This window comes from Pleuronectes platessa, chromosome 13 (genome assembly GCF_947347685.1).
Source record: "Pleuronectes platessa chromosome 13, fPlePla1.1, whole genome shotgun sequence".
Classification (NCBI taxonomy): domain Eukaryota; kingdom Metazoa; phylum Chordata; class Actinopteri; order Pleuronectiformes; family Pleuronectidae; genus Pleuronectes; species Pleuronectes platessa.
In genome coordinates, this window is record NC_070638.1 from 9,722,700 (window position 1) to 9,739,112 (window position 16,413).

At 44.3% G+C, this 16,413-nt stretch overlaps 3 protein-coding genes across 3 annotated transcripts in view; 2 read left to right on the forward strand and 1 right to left on the reverse strand.

The window, feature by feature from the left end:
• Window positions 1-3,989, forward strand: part of adcy1a (adenylate cyclase 1a) — a 37,231-nt gene extending 33,242 nt beyond the window's left edge. Inside the window, exons 15-20 of the mRNA XM_053438682.1 lie at window positions 208-369; window positions 455-601; window positions 689-787; window positions 874-988; window positions 1,082-1,206; window positions 1,901-3,989. Of these exons, the coding sequence (XP_053294657.1) occupies window positions 208-369; window positions 455-601; window positions 689-787; window positions 874-988; window positions 1,082-1,206; window positions 1,901-2,314 (1,062 nt within the window). The 3' untranslated portion in view covers window positions 2,315-3,989. The remainder of the gene's footprint in view (window positions 1-207; window positions 370-454; window positions 602-688; window positions 788-873; window positions 989-1,081; window positions 1,207-1,900) is intronic.
• Window positions 3,990-8,506: 4,517 nt separating this feature from the next.
• LOC128455054 (insulin-like growth factor-binding protein 1) lies at window positions 8,507-10,379 on the forward strand. Its single transcript, XM_053438683.1, has 4 exons — window positions 8,507-8,939; window positions 9,056-9,192; window positions 9,312-9,440; window positions 9,541-10,379. The coding sequence occupies exons 1-4, from the start codon at window positions 8,594-8,596 to the stop codon at window positions 9,664-9,666; spliced, it is 738 nt and encodes a 245-aa protein (XP_053294658.1). The 5' UTR covers window positions 8,507-8,593; the 3' UTR covers window positions 9,667-10,379.
• Window positions 10,380-11,075: 696 nt separating this feature from the next.
• igfbp3 (insulin-like growth factor binding protein 3) lies at window positions 11,076-15,216 on the reverse strand. The gene is made up of 4 exons (XM_053438684.1): window positions 14,844-15,216; window positions 13,906-14,156; window positions 12,990-13,109; window positions 11,076-11,350 (listed from the first exon to the last, which is right to left on the reverse strand). Exons 1-4 carry the CDS (start codon window positions 15,214-15,216, stop codon window positions 11,225-11,227), a joined length of 870 nt encoding a protein of 289 aa, XP_053294659.1. The 3' UTR covers window positions 11,076-11,224.
• Window positions 15,217-16,413: the final 1,197 nt, after the last annotated feature.

Genomic DNA, 16,413 nt, shown 5'->3' on the forward strand with positions numbered 1-16,413 from the left:
GAAAAAGACAATCCATTGGTGAGGCTCGTAAAGTTTTTTACTGACCCCGTGTGGTGGAAACGTGGAACAGGCTGCAGTGCTCAGTCCTCTCTGTGTGTGTGTGTGTGTGTGTGTGTGTGTGTGTGTGTGTGTGTGTGTGTGTGCGTGTGCGTGTGCGTGTGTGTGTGTGTGTGTGTGTGTGTGTGTGTGTGTGGTATGGGCTCTCAGGCGGAGGAGGAGAGAGATGGCATGGAGAAAGTCAAGCTGGACAACAGGCGGATTCTCTTCAACCTCCTGCCCGCGCACGTGGCTCAGCACTTCCTGCTGTCAAACCCCAGGAACATGGTGAGCCTCGCTAGTAGACAGGCAGGCAGACAAACAGAGAACCAGGTAGATAACTGGCAGAAAACACCACAGAGAACGGGGGAGGCCTTCTAGCCCACTGTACTGTATTCTCCCCTTTCTGTCCTCTCAGGATCTGTACTATCAGTCCTACGCACAAGTGGGCGTTCTGTTTGTCTCCATCCCAAACTTCAACGATTTCTACATCGAGCTGGACGGAAACAACATGGGAGTGGAGTGCCTCAGACTCCTGAATGAGATCATTGCAGATTTTGACGAGGTTGAAATGCCGTTTTTTGTGCGTCCGGGTTGTTCAGTTGGATTTGTCGTGTAGTTCTGTGCGTTTATTTGAGTGTCTGTTTTCCAGCTCATGGACAAGGAGTGCTACAAAGACATAGAGAAAATCAAAACCATTGGCAGCACATACATGGCAGCTGTGGGCCTTGTCCCCACCATTGGTACCAAGGTGACCTTTTATTTTATGTCAAATTTGATTGTACACTATAATGAAGAGACAAGATACTAACTGATCAATGTACGTCTATACTATAGGCCAAAAAATCTGTTTACGACCATCTCAGCACAATAGCAGACTACGCCATTGAGATGTTTGATGTCTTGGATGAAATCAACTACCAGTCATACAATGAGTTTGTCCTGAGAGTGGGTGCGTCTAATCTTAAAGCACAAAATAAACTATATAACACACCTGATTTGATAGTGTTTGGTATTTGTTTAACACTTTCTGGTATTTACACAGGAATCAATGTTGGCCCAGTGGTCGCTGGTGTGATCGGGGCACGGCGACCTCAGTACGACATCTGGGGGAACACGGTGAATGTGGCCAGTCGCATGGACAGCACCGGAGTACCGGGGAAGATACAGGTGACCACAACACCTTTAATCATAACAGCAAACTTGCTACAAAGTGCAAATATAGGATAAGAAATTAGAGAGTTATTTTTATTCTGAGGGTTAAAATACTGTATAACTGCATAATTTTCTTTTCTATGTTCCAATGGCTCAGATCCACTGAACAAATGCAAAATAACACCCCTATACTGCATATATATTTATATATATATATATATATTTAAAAAAAAAACACATTTTGAGATTTTCGTATGCTTAGAACAGAAATCTCAACTCAGCAAAGTGTGAAGGCCATTTAAAATACTTTGAGAGTACAGTAATGCAGGATACTATGGGCTGCATGTTCTTTTAGAGGGGGACCATCAGAAGATCAGCCTGTTGGCTGTGTTAACATGAGGAATGTGAAGCATCTTGTTAAATTATTCATATGCTATAGTTTCAGTCTCACAAAAAAATACTTTTTGAGATAATGGAGGTTGAAAATTGAAATTAAACCTATTTTACCCTATTATAACACATGATATTACAGTCAAAGTTTTGGGAAATAGACATTCTTACTGAGGTGAGTAAATAAATATTGATTTCATGTCTGTACATTAATTTAAGAGCTCGAGTTGGGACCTGGCTTTGCTTTAAAACTATTCCTGGTTAATGTGAACATTTATATATTTCTCTCTTTTATTTGTCTTATATCTCTTTCATTCAGGTGACAGAGGAGGTCTATCGCCTGCTGAACAACAACTACGACCTGGTGTGCCGCGGCAAAGTCAGCGTTAAGGGCAAAGGTGAGATGCTGACCTACTTCCTGGAGGGGAAAGTTCAGGGTGTGGGCACCGCCACCGTCTCTTCAGTGATGCGCTCCGCCAGCTTGGCTCGTCGCATCCACTCCTGTGGGAAGACGAGCGTCCCGACCAATCTGGGCAGCATCTCCACCGCCAGCCTGGCCGCTCACGCTGGCGTGGGCAGCAGCAGCGTCCAAATGAACGCCGCCAACAGCAGCATCAGCCAAGTGACTTGTCTCCCCTCCTCCAGCGTGCCTGCAGTGGGCGAGGAGGACGAGGAGGACATTGAGGTGACGGAGATTAAGATCAAGGCTGTGGCCGCCGCTGCAGATGTGTAGGGAAGAAAAACAGGGACTGTAAACCGAGCAGGAAAAAAAGGGAAAGAAAACCCTGGCTGGAGGCCGAGAGACGACGGGGCTGTTCAGGTATTTCCTTTAAATCCAGAGCCACTGGCAAAACCCAGAATACGCTCATTCAGGATATGAACTTTCAGAGAGATGACGTGGTGATACAGACAATCATACTCGCCTTTAGGGAAGACAAACGGGGAGTGAAAGAGAAAGATGCCCACAATCTCTAATCGTCTTTTTAACATTTCTATACCAGATAAATAGATGTGTGGTGTCGCTGGGTTCCCTCAGATCCAGGTATAATGTGCATCTTCATTTTATATATTTATATTCTATATATTCCATGTGCAGGGGATATGTGCATTGATATCCTGAAAAAAAAAAAAAGACTGATCATGCTATTTGCTTTTGCACTGTCTTTCTGATTATGCCAAGGATACATTGCGTTAATTAAGGTGTAAAATTGTGTGGTTTTTTTCACGGTGGGTGTAAGCATGCATGTGTGTTCCTGTGAGCGTGTGTGTATGCATGTGTGGTTTAATTCAGAATTGTAACGAAACAGCACAAAGTACTTTTTTTTCTACTCTGAGCTCCTTGGATGAAACAGGCTTTCTCCCCCCCCCCCCCGAGACATCTTCCCCGTTAATAGTGCATGACTTGTTAAAGTTGACAGCCATAGTGACTCCAAGTTGAAAGAAAACCAAAGTAACTGAGCTTTCAAAGATCTTTATTTTTTCACCCCTTTACATTGCCTCACCATCAGAGAGAAGAGGGAAGATTCGGGCAGTAGGTTGAACATGTTCTGCACGTTGCTCTTTTAGACGCCATCGGAGTCTCTAGTTGTCTTTTTCTTAACCCAGTATAAGGTTTCAGAGAACACTTGATGGTCTCACTTTGCCCTGATTCACAGACAGTGGTGGCTTTGATAGTGAAGAGGCAGCAAAGGTCAAAGGTCAGTGTGAAAACCTAAAACGATATTTGACTATTTGGACGACTAGATGGACGAAAGCTGATATGCACAGACTGGACCAGTGGCATAGGATTGATGAGGATCAATATATGTCTATGTATAATGTGCATTTATCCACACAGAAGAGAGCACATCCATTACTTGAGCGCACACACACACGCACACTCACACATTAAGCACACAACCTCCTGAAATGCACACCCTCGTCCTTCACTCACGGCCTCTAGACACGATTTATGTACATTCACATATTCCTCCCCCTCAGCGGTGTCCGGCTGCCTTCGTCTTTCAGGCAAACGTAACCTCCCCCCCGGCTTTTTGCTACAATCAAACTGAACAGCTACAAGCTTTAGCGCCTCTCTCTTTCAGATACAGCCTCAGAAAACGAGGGGCTCTTCAGATATCCTCTTTATCAACGTATATATACATTAAAATATATATATATATATATATATAAATATATGAAACTTTGACTTGATCTGCAAAAGTGTACATACACAATGTTTCAAGTTTTCTGCCTTACTCAATAAGCTTACCGTGATTGCAACCTGCCTTTTTAGATATATTCACTTTGATATGCAGATCATACTTTTTTTGTAAATAGCAAAGAAGCTGTAAACTATGTTGTATCTTGTACAGTTTGAAGTTGGGTTATTGAATATTTTGTAATAAAGACAATATTGGTGTATAAGATATCACAGCAGTACTGTGAATGTAAAGATGTTAATATTTGGCTACCGGTATATAAAATACAGGGTTTTAAACAAGAGCAATGTGAGAATTTCAATATGAGAACCTGAAACACAACATTTGAACCATGTCCTCACGCACCACAAACCTTCACTGGGTAACTTTTTACGGGTCATTTTCTTTGTTAGTTCCAGTCCATAAAATTTCATTTTTCATATTTAATTTTTATGGCTCTTTAAAGAAGCAGTTATTCTACACAGCCAATGATGGCAAACAGGGACAGGCTTATTATACCAATCAATATACTTCAGGTAAATGTCGACCTATCTCAAACACTGAGCAGTGGGCACGGAGTGGGTGAGGGGTTCACTGTGACAGCTGGGTCAATGCCACGCTTCAGTATAGTATAGTTTGTTTTGGGGGTTTGGAATAAACATTTAACAAAAAGACACGATGCACTGATTGTAATGTTGGTTTGTCCTGAGGGATCAACCCTCACGACCTCAAACTAAAGTTGACATTAAGCCGTGAAGGGAATCCAGGGTAAATGTTCATAAACATCACTCCCCCTGATGTCATCCGGGCTAAAGGGGGTCACGATGACTAAATGAGCTTGTGGTGTTTCTTAATATCTACATTAACAATAGAGTAGATTTTTAAAAACCGAGCAAATTGTTGAGTTGCTTTTGATGCTGCTTTAATAGAGCTGGAGGAAACGAGACCCCCCCCCCTGGATTTAATCAAGCTGCAACAAATTTCACAGACCTAGAGAAATGAATTGTTCTCTGAGAAAAACACTTTATTTCACAATGTTTAAGAAAGGGATAAAAAAAAAACCTGCACCTAAATTTAGTGGGATCTTCACTGACCCGTATTCCATTGTTCGACCCAGTTCCCTTATAATGTTTAATCTTGCTCACAAACCAAAAAGACGGGGGTGAAAACACAAGAGGTAAAAATGTGCAAAATAAAAGCCGACTCTGAATTTAGCTCTAAAAACCCTGTATAAAAAAATTAGTTTTATCGAGTGGTGAACCTTGACAATAACTTTGAAATAAATTTGAACAGCTTTAAAGTTGATATTTATTACAAGAGAGGTTTGAAACTGTTGAACCTCTGGATTAGGTTACACGTCTTCACTCCGTTGGAAGTAAAGAAACAGAACCAGCTGTGAAGTGTGTGGAGTTCAACCTCTGCACCTGATGTCAATCACCAGCTAATGAAAACCTGACACGGCAGGATCCTCACGTCAGCAGAGAAATGGAAGCTCAACTGCAAAATGTAAGTTTAACTCCACTGCTTTAATATAGGAAATGTTTTAATCAAATACTCTTCCAAATATTAATATTAAAAATCTGAAATACCTCCTTAAATGGACTCGCCGTGCTAATTCTCTCTGTGCTTAAAAATGACGTGATGGAGCAGAGGCCTTATCTGGAGCCCATCCAGGAAGAGTCGGAGCAGGAGGATGAAACCGGAGGAAGCAGAACAGAAGACAGAGAGGAGGATTTTCAAAGTGAAGTGGAGATGGAGGAGGAAGTGGCACAAGAGGAAGAGGAGGAGGAAGAGGAAGATGATGATGATGTCCCTCTGAGGGTTCTGAGACCCAGGCGACTGTCTCTCTCCCTCAGCACAGAGAGTTTCCTTCAGTCGCCCTCGGCTGACAATCACCAGGGAGACTTGGAGAAGAGCTCTGTGTCAGATGCAGTGGATTTAAGTGATGAGGCTGAAAGTTCTTGGCAGACAAATTTAGGAAATGAGGACCAGGCCATTGGTCGGGGGCTGAGGGAGAAGGTGAACGTCTTTGTCATATTTTCCATTCAGAGGAAATATTCAAAAAACATTTTACTCCGATGACAACATAGTGATCTGTTGATTTTATTATAATCTCCTCCAAGAAACTTCCAACACTTGAACCATCGGTGCAGAAAAAGACCAGGAAGAAAAAACACAAGAAGTCACAATGTGTGAGTGTTCATTTCAAACAAAGAGTTCCCCTCTAAAAATATTGATCATTATAAAGTACATTTCATTTTTTGTTTTTTCTAAGCTGTTTCCTCCCTGGGTGGTGGAGCTGATGGTCAACATCGAAGAAGCAACAACTCATCGACTGGTGGTTGAGTCACGCTCGTCATCGTCGGGGCTCATGAGCTGAACGTGGGGACGTTGGGCACATGAGGCTCTGACCCGAAACATACACACACACACACACACACACACACACGCACACACAAATAAAACACACCATGTGAAGGGTAAGCCTGGCCTGAGAGTAAAATCTATCAATGAATAAAGATTAAGACAAATTGGTTTCATGACAAAAGTTCATGAAGTTCACTTTCTATCTATTTATCACTTTGATGTATCTTGAAACATAATGTCCTGATACTTCTGGCACCTCAGTACCTCAGACCTAGAGAGCATAATAATAATAAATGTTATATTTCATTTTCTCGGCCCAGAGCTTCAGTCTGAACCCGTTTACCTCTCTCCCAATGGGTGGGCTTTGATTCAAGTGCCTGAGTAAGAGCTGGAAGAGGCCTAAGCGCTCTCTCTCTCTCTCTCTCTCTCTCTCTCTCTCTCTCTCTCTCTCTCTCTCTCTGTCTCCCCCCACACATAGCTGTATCGTATATTTACTTTTGTCAGAGCAATTTGTTTATCTCCGCTGGGTACAACTTGTCTTTCGGTTTGTTGGCAGTCAGATTTCCTCTAAGAAATGAGATTCTTTCTTAGTTTTAACATTCTAAATAGGGGGAATATTTCTGGAAAAAACATTAAAAGTCTTTTGAGAGAAATTAACTTGTGTCCATCTTATGCTTTGTCACTATACACCAAATTTCCCTAATCCACCTCTGTCAAATTGTATTTTTTACGTATTGACCCTGAAGTATCCCGATCCTTTACATGAGTAATATTTGGAATAAAACATTGCAAAATACTAAACAAATATCCCATCAAGCTCTGCAAAATAAAAAGATTTCACAAGAGAAACTTCATATTTTTTAATCTGCTCATAAAGTCTAAAAACTAAACATGGTAGATATTCAGAAAATGGCTAATATGATTTTGTTACTAACTATATTACTAAATCAATAACTTTTTTATGGTCTCCTGAACTGTTTTTTAACAATTAATCCTATTTGTGATCTCACTGTAACTATATGGATCCAATTAATGTAAAAAGTACACGAAAAGAAATTGTTATATGTACTTGTAAAAAGACTTGCTTCTCAGAAGTAAAAGTAGAACAGCAACCCTGAATAAAGAAAAAATTATTATTCAGGCTTTTAATTGAATTATATTTATTTATCCTTCTATTTTTTATTTATGTATTCAATTTGTTTGTTCTTGATTTAATCCTCTTTAGCTATTTTTTTGTCATATTACATTCATATACGACTTTTGCGTAATTCTAACTTATTAATTTTGTACTTCCACGTTTACCTGCCTGTGGTGTTTCCTCATTTTAAATGTTTGAAGTTTATGACGTCAGGTCCTTGATGATGTTTTGCTCCGTGGATGGATGTGTCTTTTATTCTCTGAAGGACTTTGTGTCACATGTGTTTATATGAGAATTGCTACACAGAGAAATTCTGATTGATTGATGTAAGTCTTCATGTTTGAGTCCAAACGCCCACATCACCAACAGCATCCTGGACCTTGACTGACCCTGGATGAGGAAACACAGCAACACACTCATCCTCCCACACATGCTGCATGGGGCTGTCATGGGTCCTTCCTGTTATCAGTACAGCTCAAGTATAATACTACATCAATAAATACTTTAATTGAACCTGAAGACTTTATTGGCTGTAGCATCGTTTCCTTGTTGATACATGTGTGGACCTTTCTGCCCAAAAAACAAAGATGTTATGAGTGAGTCCATTGCCACGAGTGTGTGTAAGTGTGTTAATCACACAGTGTACCAATGCATTTGGCATTAGATAGTTATGACAAATACTACACTAAGGAAACCAGCATTTACTACTGTTCTTCAGACAAACATGTTGTGGTCCTAGCAGAGCGATTCCATAATGTCAGGCTTATGCAACGCTGACGGCAAATGACCTTGTTTATCTGTCTACCTGATAAGACCGGCGTCCACCAAAGAGACTGGATGGACAAATAAGGTGTTAGTGTCAAAACAGTGTCACAGCACAGTTTGAGTCCCCATTACTTAACTGAATAAGTGTTTGATGACCCCCCCACACACACACAGTCGGACGTTTCTGTCATCAGCTGTTATTCTCTCACAGCCTGTATCGTTGGATGTTCCTAATTATCTTCAGCTTTACTGAAAAAGCTGTAATTTGGTCGCTCCCAAAAAAACAGGGTTGTTTTGATGTACAATCGCCTTATGTTCCAAAGTCAATATTGACAGCAGACCTCGTGAACCTGGATCTACGCACGTTGAGCGGGGGTCACCCTGCGTTAACAGCGGCTTTGTCCAAAATATTTTAGATCTGCAGCCGCTGTCAATCATTAACTCCCCTGGAGGCCAGATGTCCACATAAATACTGCTGGTTCAGAGAAATCACTTTAGAAGGAAAACTACAGTCACACAGAGCAGCTGAGAAGAAAGAAGATAGTTAATCCTGCGACCGAAGATGCCTGGATTGTATGAGAAGCTGACGTTTGTGGCAGGAGTGGCCCTGGCGCTCCTGGCCCTGGCGAGGTCTTCCCCAGTAGTGGGCCCGGAGCCAATCCGCTGTGCCGCCTGCACGCAGGAGAAGCTGAGCGACTGTCCCGCCATCCCGGCAGGCTGCAGCCAGGTGCTGAGGGAGCCGGGCTGCGGCTGCTGCATGGCCTGCGCCCTGGAGAAAGGGGCGTCCTGTGGGGTTCACACGGCTCACTGTGGCGTGGGCCTGCGCTGCACTCCCAGGCTCGGTGAGGCCAGACCCCTCCACGCTCTGACCAGGGGCCAGGGCCTCTGCACTGAGGACATTGGTCAAGGTAATACAGTTTTCACTGTTTCTGCATGATACACATATTATCCAAGGAGATGTAAAGAAAAATATTTTAAAAACCATGGTAGAAAATATTCTCAAATATCTATTGTACTTGTGCAGAGTACACGGAAGGAGACCAGGGCTCCCTGCATTACCTGTTGGGTCTCAACCTTCCCTTCGACCAGCAAGACCCTGCTGAGGGCCAAGAGAGCATCAAGGCCAAGGTCAACGCCATCCGCAACAAACTGGTGCATCAGGTGATGAGAGACCACATGAGGATTCAAATATTTATACCTTCCATCCAGAAGAGGGAGCAATTGATTTTGAGGGAATTATATATTCATTAACTCTCTCCCTTATCTTTTTCTTTGTTCAGGGACCCTGTCACGTTGAACTCGACGCGGCGCTGGAAATGATCGCCAGCTCTCAGCAGACGCTCGGAGAGAGGTTCACCACCTTCTACCTCCCCAACTGTGACAAGCACGGCTACTACAAGGCCAAGCAGGTGAGGAACTGGAGCTTTTCACAAATCAAATCCAGAGATGTATCTGAAGCTACCAGGTGATTTGTTCGCGGGGTTTCTCACTCCTCTGTTCCTCCTGCAGTGCGACTCGTCTCTGGTTGGACCTCCCGCTCGCTGCTGGTGCGTCTCCTCCTGGAACGGGAAGAAGATCCCGGGCTCCAATGACCTGCTCGGTGAAGCAGAGTGTCATCAGGAAGTCACGCTCTGAAGGGATTGAAATCTCCACACGCACCCAGATGCATACAGACAGAAGTCATTTAATATCTGCATGCAGCCACCTGGAGAACTGACTTCATTTGATTTACAAGATGCCTGCATCAAAACTTATTTATTCCCTACTTGTATATTCCTCTTTGTCTTATCTATTTTTATGTTTTTTTTTAATATGTTTGCCTGTTTGTTGTTTTTTCCAGTTGTAAATAAGGCAACACTGTATACATTTGAGTTTCTGACTAAATAACTCCATTGCTCAAAACCACAGGTCCCCAGCTGTGCCAAGAGGTTTCAGGATCAGTTTTCTTTTTTCATTCATTCAAAAACCATAGAGCCGTTCATTCATTCAACGTGTTGACATTGTCTGAATGTATCTCCGTTGGCGTTTCCTCAATGGGTATCAGTGGGATACTTAAAGTGCTGTAAGCATGTGTGCACAGTGGTCAAGCACAAACATTTACGCATTTGTCTACCTCTACTGGTCTCGACAGGTTCAGCCGGTTTAACACTGAGGGTTCAGCTCATCTACACTTTCTTACCTTTTTATTTGTCTCTGAGGTCATCAGGGTCATTTTCATTTTATTTATTATTATTTGTTCGTGTTTATGCTGCTATTCCATTATTGGATTTGTTGAAATAATGCATATATATATATACTTCTTATGTTTTGGATGTGCATCAAATTAAATAAATTATTTATTCACAATGGCTTGTGACTTAATGTTTCTTTCCTGTGCACTCCCCCCAAAAATTCCTGAATCTATATATATATATATATATATATATATATATATATATACCAAGGGAAGAGATCGGAATCATCACCGCCTACACAGAGAGTTAAGAGATAACGGTTCATGACCTTTATCCCAAAAAAACAATTCAGCTTATGCAAAGTGACAACAGAAACAACAACAACAACAAACTTCCTGCTTCCTCTGACTTGAGATCGAGCATGAAAAATAAAAATAAACTTTATATGCACTGTCGTGTTGGAGTTGTCGTCCAGTCCAGCAAAAAATGGAGTTCATAGTAAGGCACTGCATGCTGTACATTTTCTGGTCGCCGTGAAACAACACAAACGTCTTTACAAAACAAATCACGAGAACACAAATTATGATTACACGTCACAGGCATGTACACATGGGCAATGCCACGTAATTGTGCGTAAATAGAGAGCACCCTCATCAATGTCTGTGACAAGTTCGAACATCTCTGTCTCATGATCAGAAAAAGGCCTCTGAGATCAGTTCTTTGAGCGCGTCCCGCTCTCAGGAGACGTCCAAGTCGGGTTTGAGACAAACAGCTTATAAAAGAATCCATCTGTTGCAGACGTACTGGCTTTTTTTTCCTCTCCTCTTCCTCTGTTTCCCTTCGCTCTGCCTCAGAAAAAAGGTCCCACAGGCAACAGATAGAAATAGCAAACATCCACATATCGGTTGAGCCATCTCTTGACCCCTCTCCCAATATCCTCAGCGTCTCTGTTTGTTTACAATTCTTCTCGCTCTCACTGCCACCGTCCCTCCCTCTCGCCCTCCGTCCTGCCCCGGCTCCTATTGGCTCCCGGAGTTGTAGTGCTGGGTGTCTCCCCGCTCCTTCCCATCGAAGCCTGGCAGCGGCTGCCCGTATTTGTCCACGCACCAACAGAAGCCGCGCTTTCTGCCCTTGGACGGACGGCACTGGAAGCGGAGGAAAGGGACAAAGGTGAAAAGGAGGGGAGAGAAATGGAAACGGGGGGTGGGGGGGGCGAGTGTGCTAAATGTGTAAATCCAGTTGAATGTGCAGCATTATGGGTAACGAGCCACTTTACTCAATGAAGTAGAACAGCAATAGTTAAGAGGCATTAATGGGCAGATTGTGCTGAGTCGACGCAGCCTTGGCTGTCCAACGCGCTGTGGTATTTTGAGCTGCTTTTATGGTCTACCTCCTGTTACACACACATATAGAGACCTTTAAGGTAAACAGAAACCTGGTAAAATATTTGCTTAGTCCCGTTTGTGAACAACTGAGAGCCCGAGATCTATTTTCAGAAGCTGGTGGCCAGTACGAATCATCTGTTGCTGATTATACCCCACAGCTCCAAATTATGGGTACTACAAATGAGTTACAGAGTCTGTGGAGCTACCCAAGGGCTGTTATTTTACTGCCAATTTTACTAAAGGTCAACCTCCACTGTAGTAAAACATGCAGCCATTCATTTCAAGGGCTAGAGCAACTGTGCTTCTGCTCCGCCGGGGGAGTCGGAGCTGATCCGGAGGGAAGACGTCCTGATTTAGCTCAATATTCAAGCTGGGTTTGATAAGAGGCAGGATTCTCGAGCTGTTGCAAACATCTTCACTTTACTGCATTTTCCGAGGACAACAAATGCATCATACTAGCTTTAAAATTTCACCTGCAAAGCACAAATATCCCAATATGTATGTTTTGGAACACTTATCAAAAGTTAAATAGAGAAAAGTGGATCTATTTGCAACATGAAATCTACCCGGAGTAGATTTTATTCTCTGAAGAAACATTTACTGTTATTAGGAGCTGAAATGTTTTCCCCTCAAAATCGGGCAAACGTCCGAATTAAACCAACCAAATGTGAAATGTCCGCCACTCCTCCAGCGCCCCAGGGCTCAGCAGGACACACTATAGGTCTGTTCTACACAAACAAAGACAATGAGCCCGGCGTCGCGAGGCTGGTTACGAGATGATTGCTGGTCAAACAGAACACTTCCATTAAGCAGGAGGGACTGCTATGGAATAAGAAAAAACTGCCTCTGTGATGCAGTGGCGTGGGAGCCCTAAGTGCCTCCATATGAATGCGTCAGAACCACTCATTTATTACATCCCGATCGTGGGTGAACCATGTGAGTGTGGGGATGGCTGCCGCTCTATTTCTGGGCCTGCCTCTCAAAAGTCCAGCAATTATGGGGCGAGCGCATCGGGTGCCGGCGGCCACCTTGACGTCTGTCTCCCTGGGAGGGTTCCCGTTAGACGGCCGTCGTCCCAGCCGTCAACCCCACTGGGGTTTGGCCCCTGTGGTTCCTGTCTCCAGAGTCAGTGGCTCGGGTCTACCTCACTGGTGTGGTGGTGCAGTGATGAGGCTCTAATAGCTACCAATGAGTACACGAGGACAGCTACAAATCTGTAATTGGGCTGCAGGAGACCTAAAGTTTGACTCACTCGACTTCAGCGTGGAGTCGTTGGATTTTTTTGCAGCTTTTAAAAGCAGCCGAACGTCTTTACTCTTTAAAGGATGTGTAGTTTCTCGTGAAATCGATGCATGACTTATCCGGTTGTTGGTGTCAAATGATGGTCCTCGTGATTTACCTGCTTTTTCTTATAGAAGCCCTTCTTGTCACAGTTTGGTATGCGGAAACCTCTGGGGTTGAGAATGTCTGTAATCTTGAGGGTGCTGAGAATGCTCTCAATCTCTCTCCGACAGGGACCCTGCAGACGAGGGAACACATGACAAGTTACTGCACTTTGTCCAACACTTGAAAACGTATTCCCAGCTCAAACCTGAAAGCACATGAACACATTCGAATGCTGGTGAGGCCGTTTGGATGATTGGTTTTCTTCAGGAGCACAATTTTGACTCGAACCCATTGGTTTTGCAAATAAATATGTCCGGCTGCCGCTGCATCGCACGCCACTCTGCAGTAATTCTTAAACAATGGTCGCTGCAAAATGAAAGAGGTGGCTGACGGGAAATGAATTCATCCGACCAACTTGCAGGGGCTTAGCAGTTTGCCAAAGCTGCTTAGAACTCTTGCACTTTACACAAAGGATGGGGGGATGAAGTGAATTCAAAGAGCTCAAGGCGGGAGCCAAAAGGCTTGTGCTCAAGTCCAAGTGCTCCAGTCACTAATCAAAGCAGCCGGTCAAACCCCATTACTAGTGTGTGCTCACTTCTCTGTCCAAAGACGAGATCAAAATAGCAACAGGGCTTCCCAACAGGCATTCACACAGGCCAATCCATCATCCGCTGGCTCCCGTTGCACCCGGCACGCGGACGCCTTGTGGCCAAACAACCGCCTGACACAGGTCAGCCACAGGGCCATACCCGCTCACTTCCATGCCATTCTCCCGCTCGCGACGCCTGCCAACCATTCACCGCCGCTGTACCCAGAACATTTCTTCACCCGCAGGGGGAGAAAAACACCAAAACACAGAGGAAGAGGAGAAAAACATTCCTCCCTCCAGTGTGCTCTGAAGACAGAAAAATACCAGTTGTGATACTCACATACTCAGGCTCCTGTTTGGTCTCCAGAGAGAAGTTCTGCTGGTCCGTGAGGAGAGGTCCCGGGAGCTCCTCCATCTTAAAGCTCTGGGTTCGCCTCTGCTGCTCCTGTCTCAGGACTTCTGACTTGGCGGAGGGGAAGAAAGGGAGGAGCGGGGGTCTCAGGGGTCCCGTGGGTCTGTGGGTGCTGTACAAGATCTGGAGGCCTGGGCCGGTGGAGTTCCGCTCCTCCTCCTGAGCATCAATACCCTCTGCTGAAGTTTGAGGAAAACACGTGTTTACTACATATGAGTACACTAGGATATATGATCTAAGATTTTGAGATAACCGAATGCTAATTCAGACAAAGTATTTAATTGGGGGGGGGGGGGGGGGGGGGGGGGGCATAAGTGGGCTGCTCCATTTTTCAAAGGCATCTCCTGTAATTACATCTGTCTTTCAGTTCTCGCAGGAAATGAAAAGAAATATGCAACATGATCACTTTCCAAAATTTGAATTCTTTTAGTTCCTTTATGACGTCACAAACTAAACAGTTGTCAAAAATAAAAAATCTGATCATAATTAATCTTCCCCAGTTGATGCAGGGAGGTTTCAGCTCCTCACATCTTTATATTGGGCTGCACATTTTTTTAAAGTTTAAAAACTCTGTCTTAGAAGTGCTTCAACCTGTCATCATCCAGCCTTTCGTTCCATACATGAAGAAAGTTCCCACAGCCTCAGTTATTGAGTCTATTTTGACTTTCAGAATGATATTGTGTCATTAAAAACTGTTGTGCATCAGTTAAAGAATAAATCACATCACGCAACAATCGATATAAAAATGATATTACTGCCACATGAGTCACATATTTCTTAATGCAGATGCATTGTGCGTGTATCTGTGAGTTAAAGCGCGTTTGTCCACATGCAGGACGCATATGGATCAAACGCACGGGACTCACCTGGCAGCTCGTTGACCGGAGGTGTCGGTCTGACGGTGAGTCTCTTGCTGGTGGTGTTTGCACAGATGCCCCGTCCCTCCAGCAGAGCCTGCAGAGGCTTCGTCTCGCCGGGCTGATGCTGACATGTTAGCCCGGAGCCACATCTCCCGGTGTACACTCCGCACGGCTGGCCGAAGCTGAGCGCGCAGGTCATGCAGCAGCCGCAGCCCGGCTCGCGGACCCTCTCGGCGCAGTCCTTGGGCAGAGGCTTGCACAGGAGCCGCGCTCCGGCGTCGCACGGCTCGCATCGGATCACCGCTCCCGCCGCACCTGACCTCCGGCCGAACGAGGCCAGGACGAATGTCATGCAAAGTGCGCGGAGACGGGAATCCATGGCGGCGTCCTGGAGCATGTGTGGAGTCGGAGTGTGGTGGCGCACTGCTCAGTCTGCTGCACTGTGGCGGACTTTTCTCTGGGCAGCTTCTCTCTCATTCACATAAAGCCACCAGCTACAACATCCCAATATATATAGACCCCGGTAACTGTAGTCACACCCCCGCATAGCTTGTGGTCTCCTGATGAATTGCCTCGACTCCGCTTTGGCTTTTAAACCATCAGACCAGCGTGCCGAGGCATTACGCACATTACGCAGCGCACCAGCAGGATCACATCCACTGTATTGGCTCTTTAAGAAGAATTTGGAATGAAATGCAAGAAAAAATGATTGGCCAGTGCATTTTTCTTTACTATGCTTTTTTTCTGTCTTTTACCCTCAGCTGTGGGGGGTTTGAGGTCTGAATATCCTGCATACGTTTAGAAAAATGTAATGCAGAACACCAGGCTATTGGACAGACATTCTAGGAAATGATCAGCCAACCCAAGAGAAACATCCACAGAAATGTTTGTAATGTGTATCAGGTCTCAGCCCGAGGAGCCCACACACAGTAGCTCCTGCAGTACGAGGATTCATTCATAGGGGGCGCCAGTATTTGTGTGGGAATGTGGTCCTTTCATTGACAATTGCAATAAAAAGAAAGATTAAATGTGCAGAAGGCAAAAACACACCAACCTATTGCAATATATTCATGTTTGTCTTTGGTTGCATGTGTGTGTGTGTGTGTGTGTGTGTGTGTGTTGGGTGTGTGTGTGTGTGTGTGTGTGTGTGTGTGTGTGCGTGTGTGTGTGTGTGTGTGTGTGTGTGTGTGTGTGTGTGTGTGTGTGTGTGTTTCTTGTTGGCTTCAGCAAAGTTGTGTTTATGTGCAGGTGTTCACATGACTATGTGTTTGCTTATGTGTGTTTCTACTGGTCGGAGACCCTGCAGGAGGCTGCTGCACATGCCCCTGCATGACCTGGTTAAGGTTTAAGCGTATAAACCATGTCCGGTCCATTCACACACACACACACACACACACACACACACACACACACACACACACACACACACACACACACACACACACACACACAAATACACACACACTAACACACAGGGTTGATTATTTCAAGCTTTAAAAGCAACACAAGCAACAACGGTGCACATACACTTGAGGTATTAAAGAATGACCTCAAAAGCAGTGGTGGAATGTAACTA